At 41.3% G+C, this 16,174-nt stretch overlaps 1 protein-coding gene across 2 annotated transcripts in view; it reads left to right on the plus strand.

The window, feature by feature from the left end:
* scaper (S-phase cyclin A-associated protein in the ER) overlaps nucleotides 1–16,174 on the plus strand; it is a 68,648-nt gene that overhangs the window by 41,151 nt on the left and 11,323 nt on the right. For both annotated transcript variants that reach the window (XM_085412203.1, XM_085412204.1), the window contains exons 23-26: nucleotides 5,526–5,641; nucleotides 12,129–12,252; nucleotides 14,159–14,388; nucleotides 15,940–16,095. In XM_085412203.1, coding sequence (XP_085268329.1) covers nucleotides 5,526–5,641; nucleotides 12,129–12,252; nucleotides 14,159–14,388; nucleotides 15,940–16,095 — 626 coding nt within the window. The remainder of the gene's footprint in view (nucleotides 1–5,525; nucleotides 5,642–12,128; nucleotides 12,253–14,158; nucleotides 14,389–15,939; nucleotides 16,096–16,174) is intronic.

The raw sequence follows: 16,174 nt of genomic DNA on the forward strand, positions 1-16,174 counted from the left end.
TCATTTTTCTAAATTATCCCCCTTCAAAAATGAAGTCACTCATAAAGCAGACTTTTCAGATAAGTTTGATATATTTTATTTGAAATCCTTATATCAGACCTGGAGGTTTTTCTTTGGCTTAACCAAATGGGGAAGATAATTCTAAAAATTATTTGGATCGTTGGCGGAAGATGAAAAGTGTCTCTTAGTTTTAGCTCCAGTGTTACAGAAATTTAACTATAGGCTGTCATTTCTGTCTTCCAAACAGCCCTGTTATTTCTCCACCATGAGACCAGTGGGTAGTGGAATAGCTTTAAACCTCTTACTGTATTAGATTTAGCTGAAGACAGTTTGTGGCTTCTGTGGTAGGTTTTGGTTTTTGTGGCCTTTTGATTGATCATGTGTTTTTTTTTTTCTTGAAATAAACAAAGTTTGTGAATGAAGAGCAAATGTGGAAATGGATGATTCCACACAGCCTCCTAAATCATATGCCATTATGACTTGTATAAACACATGTTTATACTTAGAAATTTTGACTTTAAAGTGTTTACTCCTGCAGCCTTATTGTGGTTTACAGAAGACTTGGCATGCTGTATAATGATGACATATATGTAAGGAGATGATCATCTGGTGTACTTGGTTGTGAGGGAGGATGAACCCTTGACATAAATGAAGACCCAGATGAAAGTTTAAGTCTTGCCTTAATTTACTTTGCCAGTTCTTTTCCATCTGTTCGTGAGGTAGCACAGTTGTGCCTTCCTCTTTGATTTGATTGGATTGTCTGGTTTTAGGTGACTATGAAAAGCAATTTCTCCTGGTCACTGTTGCAAAAAATACCAGCTGCTTTGGTCCTCCCATCAGCCGGCGTAACAATAGTTACCCAGGGCGAAAATTAGATTAAGTCCTCCCGATGTGTTATTCAGGAGCTGCCTCTGACTTTCTGTCTTTGCCCAGTCTTTTTTTTTTTTTTTAATTCTTAAGTTTTTTGTTTTACCAGGTTGCTACCGCTCAAAGACCAATTAGAACTTCAAGCACTGTTACTCGTCTTTAATCTATGATCATACTTTGGCTATGGTTAACCTGGTTTAATGCAAAGAATTAGAGCAAGGGATAACATTCTGTCACGGTCTGGAGGGCAGACCGTGGGGATGTGGGGAAAGGAGGACCCAAAACGCAGACTCTGCGATGCAAACAGTGCTCTTTATTTACAGTGGAAAGCTGTAAACACAATAACTCCCCGTTGCTCCCTCGAACCCCATGTGCGTGCTTCCCTCCGACGTCTGTGCTCGTGCTCGTGCTCCCCGCTGTTGTGTTACTGCACACCCTGTGCGTGCTGCCCTTCTGGTCCCTCGTTTCACCTGCAGGACAATACAGAAGCAGCCGTTAAACACTGAACCCGCGCGCACACACACACACGATCCGCACTTCCTAATGCTACACACTGACTTGGAGTCTTAGCTTAATGATCCCGCGCCGGTGGGAGCTCCAACTCTCTCCTAAGTAGCTCCCCCGACGAGCCCTGATCACCAACAGGTGTGGCATGAACTTCAGGTGTGGCCAGTCCTTCCGCAGGGCCACACCCCTCAGGCCTGCAGGTGGCTGAGCTCCATCCTCCAGCCACACCCGCAGACATACACACCCATACCCTGCCTATACATATGAGTGGGACACAGACTAACACAGCACAGTGCAGAAAAACACACACATCACCAAAATAATAATAACAACAATATCAACGGGAGGTGAGTCAAAACTGCTCACGGACCCCGAGTCCTCCAGAGCTGGGTCCGTGACACATTCAGCCTACAGTAAAACTTTATGTGCATGCAGTAATTGTTTTAGATATACTGACAATATTTTACACTGGATTTCACAGCCCATATTGCAACTATAAGATTGTCTTTGATATGTACAGATTGTGTGACCTCATAAGACATGTTTTAGGCCATAACTTAAGCAGGAATACTGAAGTACTTACCAACTGCCACACAATATCTTTTAGGATGAAGCGAAGATGTTTTATAGAGAAAGGTCAGCTTCATTGTGCCACCATACTGTTCTGCAAAAACATGCAAAAGAAAGTGCAATGACTAAGAAGAAGACATAATAATAATAATGGATTGCATTTATATAGCGCTTTTCGGGGCCCTCAAAGCGCTTTACAATTCCACTATTCATTCACTCTCACATTCACACACTGGTGGAGGCAAGCTACAGTTGTAGCCACAGCTGCCCTGGGGCAGACTGACAGAAGCGAGGCTGCCATATCGCGCCATTGGCCCCTCTGGCCATCACCAGTAGGTGGTAGGTGAAGTGTCTTGCCCAAGGACACAACGACCGAGACTGTCCGAGCCGGGGCTCGAACCGGAAACCTTCCGGTTACAAGACGAACTGCCAACTCTTTGAGCCACGATCGCCCTATCGTGGGTTTGTTTAATAGGGTTTGTTTGTTTGTTTTTAATAAAAACCAGCTGGCAATGCTATCACCTCACCTCACTGATATGTGGCTAAGAATATAGTCTCCAACAACTCGCTTGGTCATCAACCCAGTTCTTGCAACATTAGAGTGAATGCGTAAGATTTAGTTTCCCTGTTTGTTTTTGAGCTAAGGTGGCCACAATGAGTAGGGAGGGAACTGCTAACTGATAATCTTATCTACTCTGGGGAAATGTACTTATTTGCAGTCTTACCCAAAGTGTTGGAGTATCCTGTTGGGAGCCCTGGATGGAGGATCTTTATTGTAGCTGTCTCTTAGGAATGCAAGTTGTGAATCCTCTGATCTTAGAGAAACAGAACACTGTTTTCATTCAGTTAAGTGTGCATGCAAATTCAGCTTACTGTGTATATATGCTGTCATTGTAATTACCTTCATATAAACACGAATACTGTTGCTCCGCCTTGGGTTTGGAGAAAGGATATATCATCGCCAGATGCTTGTTCCATTTGCTTAGAAAGGCAACTGCATTACATGGCGGCAAGATCAGCAATTCTAGATCGCAGGCTGCTATCATACAAAACAAGGCTTTATTTAAACCATCACAGTCTGATTTTGTTTTCTGTAGACCTAAAGGTAGCAGTTCAGGTAGCTTCAGCTTAATCTCTTCACCCGTATTGTTCTAGATAAATCTGTCAGCAGGACAGGAAAGGAGCTACTGAGCAACAAAGTCTTTTCTGTGTTATTTTTTTAATTTTTTTGCAGGAGACAACCAGGACTGGGCAGGTCCAAGTTACCCACTCTAATACCATTTGAGAAGCTACTATGAATGAGCTGCCTTTTCTCATTTAGCCCAGAAGCTTTTAGGTTGGTGTGTTGATGAGGGGTTGAGCCAAGTTCGGTAATCGAGACCTAATTGATTAAACACGGAAACCTTTGGCAGTGTAAAGAAAGGAAGTCACAAGTAAGGTCTTTTAAAAATGTTCGCGTTGACTCTTGAGAGCGTCATGGAGACTTTTGCCATTATGTTTAATGTAAAGACTTTTTTTTTTTTTTTTTTTGCGTGTTTAAATATTTTTTTTCCGTCTTAACACTGGAATTAAGAAGCCGTTACCTCAGCAGCCGGCACAGATGACAGATGAAGAGCTTATCTGTAATTTAGTAAAGCGTTTGTCTTTCAGTGTGTTCGGGCTTGTTGGCAACTTCCCATCTGTGGAACAAAAGCACTGTGAAGTGGCTGGATTTTAGTGCTGTCACAGCTTTGAGGAGACCGTAACCTCATTAGGTGGAGGAGTGACCTGTAGGCTCTCTGTAGTTGTGTGAAGAAGGCCCTCCGTCAGCAGCTCACCTCCACTTCCTCTGCTCTTCATCCAGCCAGGCACAAACATGCCTCATAGTCAGTACCCACTCCAGGATTTGTATTTGTTGATGTACGAGAAGCTGTAGCAACAGCATCCCACATACTGCCAATTAATCTATCGTCACAGGAGACGGGGCCTATCTATTTACATGATGTTAGAAATCTAATCCGCTATAATTATAGGTTTCCTTTGCAGAGTCATTTTATTTGTATTTTTATATTGTAAGTGGAGTAAGGAAAAAATAATTCAACAAGAGGAACCAATGGATATCATTTTAAGTAAGAAATATTTCTTAAATATTAATTTGTTCCTGCTGAAATTCTGTAGTTATTAGTTCATTTCCTCACTGATTACATGACAAGTGATGTGTGACAAGCAGATGTATCTAATATGCCGATTAAGGGTTAGGATTCAAAAAGGAAGTTTGGTTTGAACAGAGGAACAAAGTAAAACTTTCTCTATTTTTTTCTATTTAATGTTAGTAAGATTCATGCAAAGGTTATTTTTGCCAATCTTTTTACTAAGTTGGAAATACCCAAAGATATTAAAATTTAAAATATCTAACCTTATTTTTTTTTATTGTTTTAAATAAGTTTTACATACCAATCGAATTCCTATTTGTCTAAAGCCAAAGTGCAGCCCCTGATAATAATTTATGTAGTGCTAGAGTAAAAAAAATATACCACTGTGCATCTCATTTACCCACGGTTCATGTCATTTTGTGATATAGGAACTCAAAATGATGCTAACTTAGCATTATACTTGTGTTCCAGTTTTTCTTCTGTTTCAGCCATCAGTGCTGACTACATTTTCCTAAGGCGGCTCACTGAGAGTTTAAAAAACTACAAACCCATCCAAAGTTACTGAATTCCATGAGGAAACTCCAATATCCCCTAAACAAAGATGGCAAAAACACTGACTAAAAGACTTTAATTTGTGCTTTTTCCAGGTTGACTATCATCATATGCCGCATCCCTATATTGGCACTCAGTGATCAAAACTTTGAAAACTCCTGGTCTCAAGGTTTTGCTGTCTACAACAAACTTGGATGGAAATTTAATCTATAAATCTTAACCAATTAATTTTGTTGACGTTTTTATAGCTTTCTGAAATGCATTGCCATATTATTGGTGTGAGAGCCTTCAACTCTCGGTTTGGAAATAATGTATTCTATAATCATGCCAGCTGGTGGCATCAGCCACTGCCCTCTCATTTGTATTTGTAAACTATAATATAGCAGTCGTAAATAAAAGCATGAAAAGAACTGACCAGAGCCACTTTGATATTCAGCCATTTATTAAAGTTCACCTAAAATGGAATGTTTCAAACCCAAAGAAGATGAATAATAGTGATGATCCAGTAGAGCTATAGTGTCTTGCTATTAGAACAGTTCAAATTCTCTGGGTTGTTCTGTTCTTAGATCGCCTGCGTGGCATTTTCTCACTTTTACTTAGCCTGTTGTGATCCATTGAGACCACCCTGATGCTAACCGGAGCCTGCAGAGCATTTTGCCTTTCACTGAAAGCTCACTGTTGTGGGGCGGAGTCAGGTTGTGCACTTTTGAGATTAAACAGGAATACTTTAGGGATCACTTTGTTTCACATTTCAATCCTTTACCCCTGTAGGAGAAAGAAAGGCTCCGTCTCCAGCAAGAGCTATGTAATCCCCTGTCAGGCCGGCTGCTTGCTGTCCCCTGACTACACCTTTGTTTCTTTCTTACCCTCGCTCTTTCTCTGTCCTCTCCTCAACAGAATAATGCAGACCAAGTGGCCTTCCAAGTAGGCGGTGGCCTGTCTGCTCTGGAACAAATTTTACAGGTCATCACTGCTGCTTCCACACCCACCGCAGTTCCCCGCATTCCTCTCAAGTGAGTATCATCACAAAATTAAGAATTTTTGTATTCATGTGAACCAAAACATATAAATGTGTTTTTTGTTTTAATTGTTTGCGTTATTTATTTATTGCTTCTGGCTTGACCAGAGTTGGAGTTTGAATTTTAAAGATACTGATTAGACTACAAAATACACAAATCAATAACCATGGAGGACAACAAAAACACAAAACATAGAATCGGGTTAGGTTATTTATCTGTGGCAGTACACACCTTAAACACTCATTTTTAAAAAGACAAAGTTCTCTTAGTGCAGCTTTGTGTTGCAATAAATAAAAGCCAAAGCGTTGAATATACAGTGGTATTAACATTATCACATGTTGCTTTTTTGTTTGTTTGTTTGTTTTTGTATTTTTTCTAACTAAAAGATAAGAAAGGAAGGAAGGATGGGGATGCTTCTGAATGATCCATATTGTTTGTCTGTCTGTTCTCTGCTGAATTCACAGAGACTCTTAGCTTTTACAGTCCTTCTCTGCAATGACTCCTCTATGACTTTATCCTTTCAATGACAGTTGCTGCTCTGTTTGCTCCATGTGAACGTTTTTGCAATCGCATAAAGCAAGGGAGCTAATGTCAGCTAACCTACTTTATCAGCGTTTACAGTTGCTTCATCTCAATAAATACTCTCAAAATGTATTAATGAATAACAGCGCTGCCCTTCAACAAATGGGAAGCATTTCCATTTCTGTAATCAATTTGTGTTCTTTCTTTTCTCTCGAAACACAAAAAGCACGTGTCCCATCTATCATTTAGAGTACGAAATATTTTTGAGTTGTGGGTCTGGCGCTTGCATGGCCTGCCAGTAGATAACTTCAGAGAGCCTGCCATAGTCACAAGTGGGACTCTGTAATGGACTTGAATGGCCTTGCTTCCCCCATTCATTAGCATTTACTGGTCTCTGACTCTCTGCTAATGGACAAATGCTTCTTATATTTATAATGCTTTTAAAGGGCATCACATGTATATTGTTTCTTCTGTTTTTTTTTGTGTTCTCTCTTTCTCAATCATTGCAGTCTTTAAGAATTTCAAGCAGACTTCTGAATTCGAAGCAGTATTTTGTTGAAATGAGACTATCTTTGCAGCACAAAACGTGCTCACAATAATTTCCTTGGCATTGTACATCTCTTTAACATGCTTGAATGAAAAGGTAGATTATTAGGGCCATGTGTTTCTATTGTTGGGTAACAATACAAGCAAAGTCTTGAGTGAGGAAGAAATTATTTTTGCTATTGAAAAGGTCTAAAATGAATGGTTCTTTTCAATAGCTACAAAGGATTTTGTGATTATCTGAAGAAAAGCATGTGTATGATAGTTTATTTACAACATATACAACAGTTTAATAAATGAATGCACTTATTACAGTAGCTTTGTACCCCAGAGGGTTGTAAGCAGAGATTTCTTTATGGTTTTTGTAAAATGTAAAACGCAGCAGAGGTCACGCTCTGTTCTTGTGTCAGTCAGGTCAGTGCAGTCGGCGGCTCATGACGAGATGCAACATAAGGACACAGCCCGGCCGTCTGCTTATCACTATCTGTCATCTGGATTGCTGTGTGGCCTAATGGGCTGCTATACAGACGCTAACCCCGGAGTGAGCTACATTATCTGTTTACAGTGATGCTGCCATATTGATCACCTCCTCCCACCAGATAAGCAGAGTGATCTACAAAAAAAGGCAGCTGCCGAGATGCTCCTGCCATATCTCTCCCAAGGGAAGCTGATTCCATCTTGTTACCATTACATTAATGAGCTAATTCCTCGACGAGGCTCCACTAATGTTCTGGTGTAACCCTGTGGTCGCTGGAGTGACTAGATCAGGGTTTATGCAGTCGCTGTCGTTAACGTCAGATGAAGAGATTTCTTACAAGAGGCACAATAACATCCCAAACTTTGGCATGAGCTTTGTTGAATTTACATCAGTTTAGATTTTTAACTTACTTTTGATTTTCATTGTTTTCATTATTTTTCCAGTAATTCATATTTGTCCCCATTTTAAGTCATTGTTATTAGAGACATTGTTTAATGTTAAGTGACACAGCTGAGGGTTGTATCCTCACAGTTTATTGTTGTATCAATACAGTCTTAGATTATAGTGAAAAATCCATTACAAGTCTACATGTATTATCAAATTAACTGTACAAAACCAAATATTATTAACTTTGATGTCTACAGGAATCACTAGACCTTATTTATGGTTGGGTTTCCTTTTTGATATTTGTGGTTAAGACTGCATACATAACTACATCATCTTATAGATGAACATTGAATCTTACCCCTCATCATGTGTGCCAGCTGCACAGAATCTAGCTGTTTTGTCCTACTCAGTTGAAAGTGTTTCTTTAGTGTGGGAGAAATAAATGAAGGGGTTGATCCTCGTTTCTGTAGCCGGTGTCCTTTTACTGTCCTTCCATAATGACAGCTGCAGATTATGAGTTTAGCTTAAATCCAGTGCATTTTTTTGTACACTGATGGAAACTTATACTGAGTTGGTATTTAGATTGCAGATGCCTTGTCCTTGTGACTGGAATAGGGGTCACAGTGGGGAAGGGAACAAAATGCACAAATGTTCACAGTCTCAGTGCAAAGTGTTATCTTCCTGTACACAAACTGAACAATGAGAGGAACAGAGGCGCTGATCTGTGCCATTAGGTAGCAAAGATGAAATTCAAACATTTATTTTCTGAGGGTCTGGTCATATTCTGTGTCGATAGTTTCCAGTAATTTAAAGAAAGACGGCGCTGTGATTGTAACAGGTGAGCTCCAGAGAGAAGTTTACAGTCCCTGGACATGCGTGTTAACCCAATTTGTCTTTCCACTTCTGTCTCACATGACCTGTTGTATCCTGTGAAATCAGACCTGCTACCTGTGGTTTTATTTCAGGATGTTTTCCGCCATTTGGGAGTGTGTGCGTGTGTAGGTGTGTGTGCCTTCACTTGTGTGCATGGTGCGGCGTGACGGCTCATCAGATTTCTCCTCCTTCATAGCAGGCCAGTGTGGCACGACAGCCAGGGTAGATGTCTTGGAAGCACTCAGGGTATCGGAGAGATCAACAGCAGAATCAAATTAAATGTCATTTAGATAGCTCTGAATGAAGGGATTGTTTGACAGCACAAGGAAATGGGTCTGCTCCTCACCTTTTATTTTGGCTTAGGATTCTTTTTCTTCCCCTGTTTAAGAGGCAAGGGCTCAACCTGATCTGGAAGTTAGTCAGATTTCTACAGCGCTGCCCCCGTCAGGCTTGACTGCACACATAGGAAACTCACAGAAAGGGCGAGGAATGTGAGACTGAGGTTGAGGAGCACAGATCTCATTGCTGATAACTCAAGGCAGTGACAAAAAGCATAAAGACCCTTTTTATATGCTTGTTGTCCTGTTGTCAGCTGAACAGACAGTTGGCCATTTACCTTGATAAATGGACTTGGGTGAAAGATAGCTGCAATCCATAGCCGTATATCTAAGCGCTAGGGAACCTGTGTTTATGGTTGTTACTTCTGATTTATTCCAGAGAGTTTATTAGCCACACTCTGGGTTTTTTTGCAGACAAATCCTCTGCTTCTGGAATAGTTTTGTGCTGTTATATTATTGAATTATTTGTTTGCCTATCCTTGTTGATTATGATCACTAAAAACCAGCTGGCTCCTGTGGTTTTAAGTGGTTTATGGGGGTGCGAGACAAGATCAAGTGCACTACTTTCATGTCTGTATGAATATGCCTACCTTTCATGTAAAATAATATTCCTTGCTTGTGTGGGATTAAATTTAGTGTAGGGAACGTACATTGTTCTTTTATTTACACATTATGGTCTGTCTTAAACTCCGCTCCCAAGTCCACCAGTGATGATCCATGTTGATACTTAAAAGCTTAAATCCTGGGATAGCCAGCAGTTTTGGAAACCTGGTAAACACAATATTTCCAATGTAATGAGAATCCCATAGTGGTGTAGGGTGAGGAATGTGGAGAGTTTAAATAGACTGGTGCACATCAGTCCCCACAAAGTTTTGGTGTAACACGAGAAAGGGTGGTGTGGCACTTTACCAAATTGTTCCTCAAAATCTTTGACTGGAGCTGTCAATGAGGGCTGTTTAGAGGGGTGAGATTCCCAGAGGGGCTGGACTATCAGGTGTCGTGCTCATCAAGCTCAATTAGGTGGGAGGAAACCAAAGACAGATCACCGCGGTGGTTCATTGTACACTCTGGTGTAAGGGCATATAGCTCAAACACGCCTTTGACAGCTTACTCATTTGTTAAGAGATGGCCATAGACAGCCCTGATTAGCTGTGTTACAAAGCAACTGAATGCTCATTACTTGAGAAGTTAATTGAGTTGAAGGCCTCTCTTACTACTTTCCAAGCAATTTAATAAGAATACCCTGATCAGTCTTGCCTTGAATTCATTTTTAAAAGTAGTTTTAACTGTTCTACTACTGTTGGACCATTTTTTTTTGTTCTAATAATACACTTTGTAGTATCATTTAGTAAAGTAAATATCCAGTGTGTCCTTATAGTCTCCTTTAAGAGGGTGGAGTGTAGGGTGGTGGTGGCTGAGGAGCTGTTGGAGCAGCCGGAGTGTATCCCAGCTGACACTTCCTGGACTGGTCACCAGTTAGTCACAGGGATGGGACGCTAAACCGTGGAAACAGCAGTTTTCACAAGGAAAAGTGTTTTGCAGCAGCCAATGTGAATACAGGGGTATACTTAAACTTTGTCACCATGGGAACACTTTAAAAAATGAAGTCACGGATAGACTGCATTTAAAAAGTCTCAGCTGTGGACAGACCGACCAAAATGTGAAACAAAATGAAGTCGGTGCCGTAGCACTAGATTGGACAATAAAAAGGGGATTTGACAGTGCAATAAATAAATTTCTAATGACTTATTTGGAGTTTTCTTTCTTTTTTTTTTCTGCTTTTATTTGTCCTAAAAACAGTTATATCCATCAAAATTCCACACAAGCATTTGGCAGATTGCAAACCCTCAAAATCTCAGTGTAACCTGAATGCTAACATGACAGTAATCAAGTCAAACCCTTCCTTGCCATTTAATCTGATCGATAATTTGATAACCCTACTATTGTGCACTACTTCACTCAGATGTCACATAATCTCGAATGACACGCCGGTGACCGAAAGTAATTCGTGACCGAAAGTAATTCGTGTCCCTTTGAAGATTGTACACGGCAGCTACCAGTGTTTTCATGGGTGAAAAGTTTTTGAGTTGTCGGTTTGGTGTTTGTGTCGAAGCGAATTTTTGTGCAACGTTGACTCGAGAATCGAGCAGTGAGAATCTGATGCTGCATGACTGCACACAAAGCAAAGTTTGGTTGAGTTCTCATGTTACCTCACCTTGTTGTTCTACAAACGCTCCCCGTATCAGTGCACTTAACCATTAGTTAACTTTTTCCAGTTCATAAAGACATGAACTCCTCAAATATCTGTCAATGTATTTGCCGCACATTTAATGATACAGTTTGTAGTTTTTTGACGTGATTGTTTAGCGCTCTCTCATTGTTTTCAGGTGTATGGACGTAATCCTTGATGTCAAACTTGGTTGCTATCCTCGAAACATAATGTTTCTCATATTGTTACACCGTTCGATGTCTTAGAGCTTTAAACTGTTCTGTCAGTAATGTTAAAAAAAAAAAGTGGGCAGCGTTATTGACAGACGTTAGTGAACCTCCACCTAATCCATTTTTCTTCACAGTCCCAGTGTGGTTTGACCGAAAACGCGCAGCAGATGTGAAGGTTCGGTAGATATCAAAATGTTTACCACTTGAAATAAACATGGCCTACTTTAGGCACTGGAGAGGCGGATTCCTTTCTTCCAGCGAGCAGATAGGACACGCTATTTCTCCAATGGCTAAAATATACAGTTGTCAGAAAATATTAACTGATGAAACGGGGCAAGGGGGGGAGTAGCAGTCACAGCAGAATGATTGGTCAGTTATCTGAAGCATTAATCTTCTCTGGGGCTTGTTGTAGAGTAGACATAATACAGAGGCACGCTGACGGGCTCAGCGCTGACTGCTGCCTGGGGCTGCCTGGCGGCTGTGCTGTGAGGAGCTGCTAAGAGAAATAGTTTTATCTCTCCAGCGGAAATGCTGCACCATCTCTGCCAAGATGAGACCGAGATTGAACTCAGCACCTCTGAAGGTGGCTCTCGTGAAGGGAGTGTCCGCATAAGTAGCTGATATGAGTGTTTTATATCTCAAATCGGTTTCCTTACTCTTGCTGTCAGTGAGATATGCTTTTGACTCGTGAAGACAAACTGCACCCTTAAGGAACCACAAATATAGAAGAGTGTGTTTGGTTTTCTAATGCCTGCAGATAGTCTTGTCAGTGCCCCGGTCACGTTTACATCCCAGTAGTTCATGTTCTTTAACAAATTGGAAGGGGTAAAGCGTTGTGCCCTGAGGTTTGTCTTATGTCAAGCTTTTGATCAATAACAGTTTTGTCATCTTTTTCTGTTAGATCCCTCTGTTCTGCTGTAAATATCTACAACCTGGCATGCTCCTGCTGCGCGCTCAACTGCTCCTATGTGCTGTTTAGCAACAAGATAGTCCTCCTTATGGACCTGCTGCTGCATCAGCTAACAGTAAGTGTGTGCATCCCAATGCAGAAGATGAGAGATGCAATGTAATACAGTGTTTTGTGTGATTAGTTTCTGCCAACAACATTATTTACATTCCTATTAAGTACAGGAAATATAGAGGCAAACATGCTCAAAGGGTGCTTCCAGGTGTGATCAAACAAACACAGCCTCTCTCCTAGCCACACATAAATGTTGCACATGTTAAGAATTCCATGTTTTCTTTACATTTATCTGCTCATATACACTGGCTTGACCATAAAGGAAGCAGCGTTTTTACTGCTGTCTGCTACAACCGCAGTGTTAATGAAAGACAGAGTATGACAAAGAGCTAGCGAGTAACAAACCGTTGCCCGACTTCTCCACAGATGCCTCTCAACTGAGGGAATGTGAGAGCATAGTCACTCGGGGAGGCACGCGGGCATGGGAGGCTGCATTGCGGCGGCATGTCAGCCCCATATCCCTCAGCACTCTGAGAGAAGGACTGTAAACATCAGTCCGCTCCACACATCCAACGGTGGCGGCTCACTGGAGCCGCCTACACTCGCAACCCAGACAGGACAAGGCACAGACACAGGGCTGTGGTGCACGCATGAACTCTACTGGGGCTTCCTTCCCCAGTCGAGTTCCAATCCAAGCAGTCATATTTCCTTAGGGCACAGAGGGAGAGGTTCGCCTGTATGCTTCAGTTTATATAAAACATATCCCCACAGCTGCTCTGCTGACTGACATATCCAACAGCACCGCAGAGGATGAACTAACTTTTCTCCTCACGTTGACTGCAGATTAAGAGTTGAGCTCAACATTCACTCGAACTCCGATTCGATTCATAAGTTGTGATTTTATTTGTTTGATTTTTTTAAGTTTACAACTTATATATATAACTTTGAGTTTTGCCTACGCCTGCACATATTCATGTGCACGTCCATGTTTTGGAATTTGTGTGAGAGTAAAGCAGTGGGGGTTGCACTGCCATATGAACATGCCCCCTTTTAATTAGATTTGTGGAGAATGTCGGTGGATTTACCTACGCTGTCAGCATTCACCCTAACCATTAGACCAAATGGGAAGGTTCGACCTTTGCGGGGTTTCACATTAAACAGTAGCACTATATTTTAGCGGTGGGCTGCTGTTTTCGTGAAGTTTGCCTGGAAATAAAAATGAGACGAATACTTGTGTTGCTGTGCTGTTTGATTTCTTTCTGCAGCCTTTTTATTTGGGACTATATCTTGTCGTGTGGCTGGTTTATTGTATATCTTTTTCATGTTTCAGGTTTGCATACCTCAAGAAATGCTTTGAAAAGCTTTTTGCATTTCTTTGGAGAAGGGGATATGACTTTAACTACATTCTGATATTTTAAAATGTAATATTGTCAATATAAGACAATTGTAAATGGCTGTTAATTTTTTTTAAGACTGTTCTGGTTGTAACATGGCTTAGGTATAAGAGGCTGTAGCCATATGGTTATGGTTACAGCCTTGGCACCTCCATGCATTTTTATCTGAAGTGTTAAATCGTTATTGTGATATCGTAATGGTGTTAATTGTAGCTGTTAGTAAAAACTAATTTTTCATCCACTGATAAAAGGTCTATTATTCTTGCATGAATTAAATGTAATTAACAGTATAACAATACAATTTGTTAGAAATGATTTTATTTAATGCTGCTACTTTTCTGTTTCCAACAGGGAAAATCTGCAAGAATTTAACATTAACATCTTTGCTAATTAAACTGTATTTAAAATTTATGCTGAAAACTAAGTTTTCAAGCTTCTAATATTATATTTCTACTGTAGTCTCTCAACATTAGGGTTCATAAAAAAAATCTAGTGTAGATAAAATAAGTTTATAATTGCTTGTTGTGCTTTCTTATTTCAACATTTCCCCCCACGCCCCCTCTTTTATTCTAACAGCTCTACGTCCCTGATGAGGACAAGTCCATTTTTGGGCGCAGTGTAAACAAACAAGTCTTTGAGGGTTTGACGACAGGCCTTCTTCAGACTATTTCTACCATCCTGGGGTCCCTGTGGCCTCATATCTCTGACTCTGGGCAAGGTGAAAACACGTGCATTTCCTCCCAAGATGCCAAGGTCAAGAGCTCTGCCGCAGAGTCCTTCAACACTCGCACACAAGATCTAATCAGGTATTTTCCCTCCGTTGCTCTATACTACTCTCATGCTGCTTCTCCTCCTCCTGCATGGCTCCCTTTTTTCTCTCCTGCACATCACTTCTGGACTCCTCTTCACTGGGTTTAGAGTTGGTCAACAACATGCCTTATGTAAAGAATATCCTGACAGAATGACAGTTTGCTTGGAAGCGGTCCAAGCAGCGTCTTGTTAGAATGGGAGTAGTGTGAGAATGAGGTATAATCTGGCTTCCTTCCAGCTTGTGCTACATTTTAAGTAAAATCTGCTTCTCAGGGGGGGAGAGTCACAAAGTGGCATGATACGCTTACTTCCAAAGCTTTGAAAGTTACCCTTGAACCTGGTTTTCAAGCTATGTGGGTCTGTGCTATAGCAGTCGAGGCTGTGATGGAGAAATGTGGACTGTGAGGAAAGGCAGGCCCGGCCTCATGACACCTTGTGGACTAGTGCAGTCTTTCCAGTATCCCTCCCACAAACCATGATTCATCTGGACAGAGCAGCTGCACAGACCCACCAATCTCATCCACTGACCCAATTATAACCCTAGAGGCAAGAGAGGGCCTGAGAAAAATGGTGTCTTCAGGCTGATAGTCTTGAGTACAAATGCAAGATTTACCTCAACTGTCTTAAAATGTGTATGCGAGACAGAATATAAGATGAAAACATTGTGTTTGCAAAATCTTCCTTTTTAAAACAATCTATTGTATATAGCACTTTAAAGACTCTCCTCACATCGTTTCTGCCCATTGTTGGTTTCTCAGTTTGTTTTGGGCTGCTTTTAGTCCACTGTATGTGTTGTGTTTCCAGTGCATGATCAAATAGTGCAACACGAAGTGGCAAGGGCGACCACCAAACAGGTTTTTAAACAGAGAGCAGGCACAGGACAAAAGTGTGATGAAAGATCCTTTCAGCCCAAGTAAAGACGTGGAAGAGGATCAAGTCAAAACAATGGCACTTGGTTCAAGTGTCCATTTCAGTTCATAATCACCTGTTTGGAGAGGAGATCAGTGAGTGACAGTTCTAACAGAAACGCTATACAAAAGAAGTGAACGTTGAAAATGGTGATAAGACGAGGGAAAACTGACTTCACAGCAGCAACTTGAAAGTCTGGACTGGCAGCTGCAGTTCCCTCTAGATTTCCGTAAGCTCTTTGTACCCAAAGGTTAACGCATGCGGGAGCTTTGAGAAGACTAGCCTCGGGTCAGGAGACTGTTAAGGGCCCAGAGCTGGGCTGGCACAGGGGCCACAACAGCCCTTTAATGATACTATTAGCAGTGATTTGTGGCTGAAAGAGTACAGGGAACATGATCATGAGACCTGTCATTGGCAAAGACAAATTGAAGATATCACAGTAATAGCAGGGGGTGGATGGCTTAGGTGAGGTATTGGCTTTCAGCTGTACCACTGTGAAGGTATGCACAGTAAAGGTCTTTGTTTGCCTGTGCGATTAGCTTTTTACCAAGAATGTTCCCCACTTTTAACTTGTTTTAACATTTAGGGACAAATTGAATAAACCCCGGTATGCATTTTCCTCTCTGTTTGCTTTCCAGCTATGTGGTAAACATGGGGTTGATTGACAAGCTGTACGGCTGCTTCTTGTCAGTCCAAGGTCCTGTAGATGAGCAGCCCAAGATGTCAGCCTTCCTCCAGCAAGCCTCGGCTCTGCTGCACAGCATGTGCAAGCTGTGCTTTGTCGTAACTGGACGGTGAGCCTGTTTCTTACTCGTTACACACCTCGACATCTTTGTGATCTCTTGATCGTCCTCTGACAATCAGTACACACAC

Source organism: Rhamphochromis longiceps, linkage group LG7 (genome assembly GCF_057381845.1).
Source record: "Rhamphochromis longiceps isolate RC_006_pf linkage group LG7, R_longiceps_female_GT1.1, whole genome shotgun sequence".
NCBI lineage: Eukaryota > Metazoa > Chordata > Actinopteri > Cichliformes > Cichlidae > Rhamphochromis > Rhamphochromis longiceps.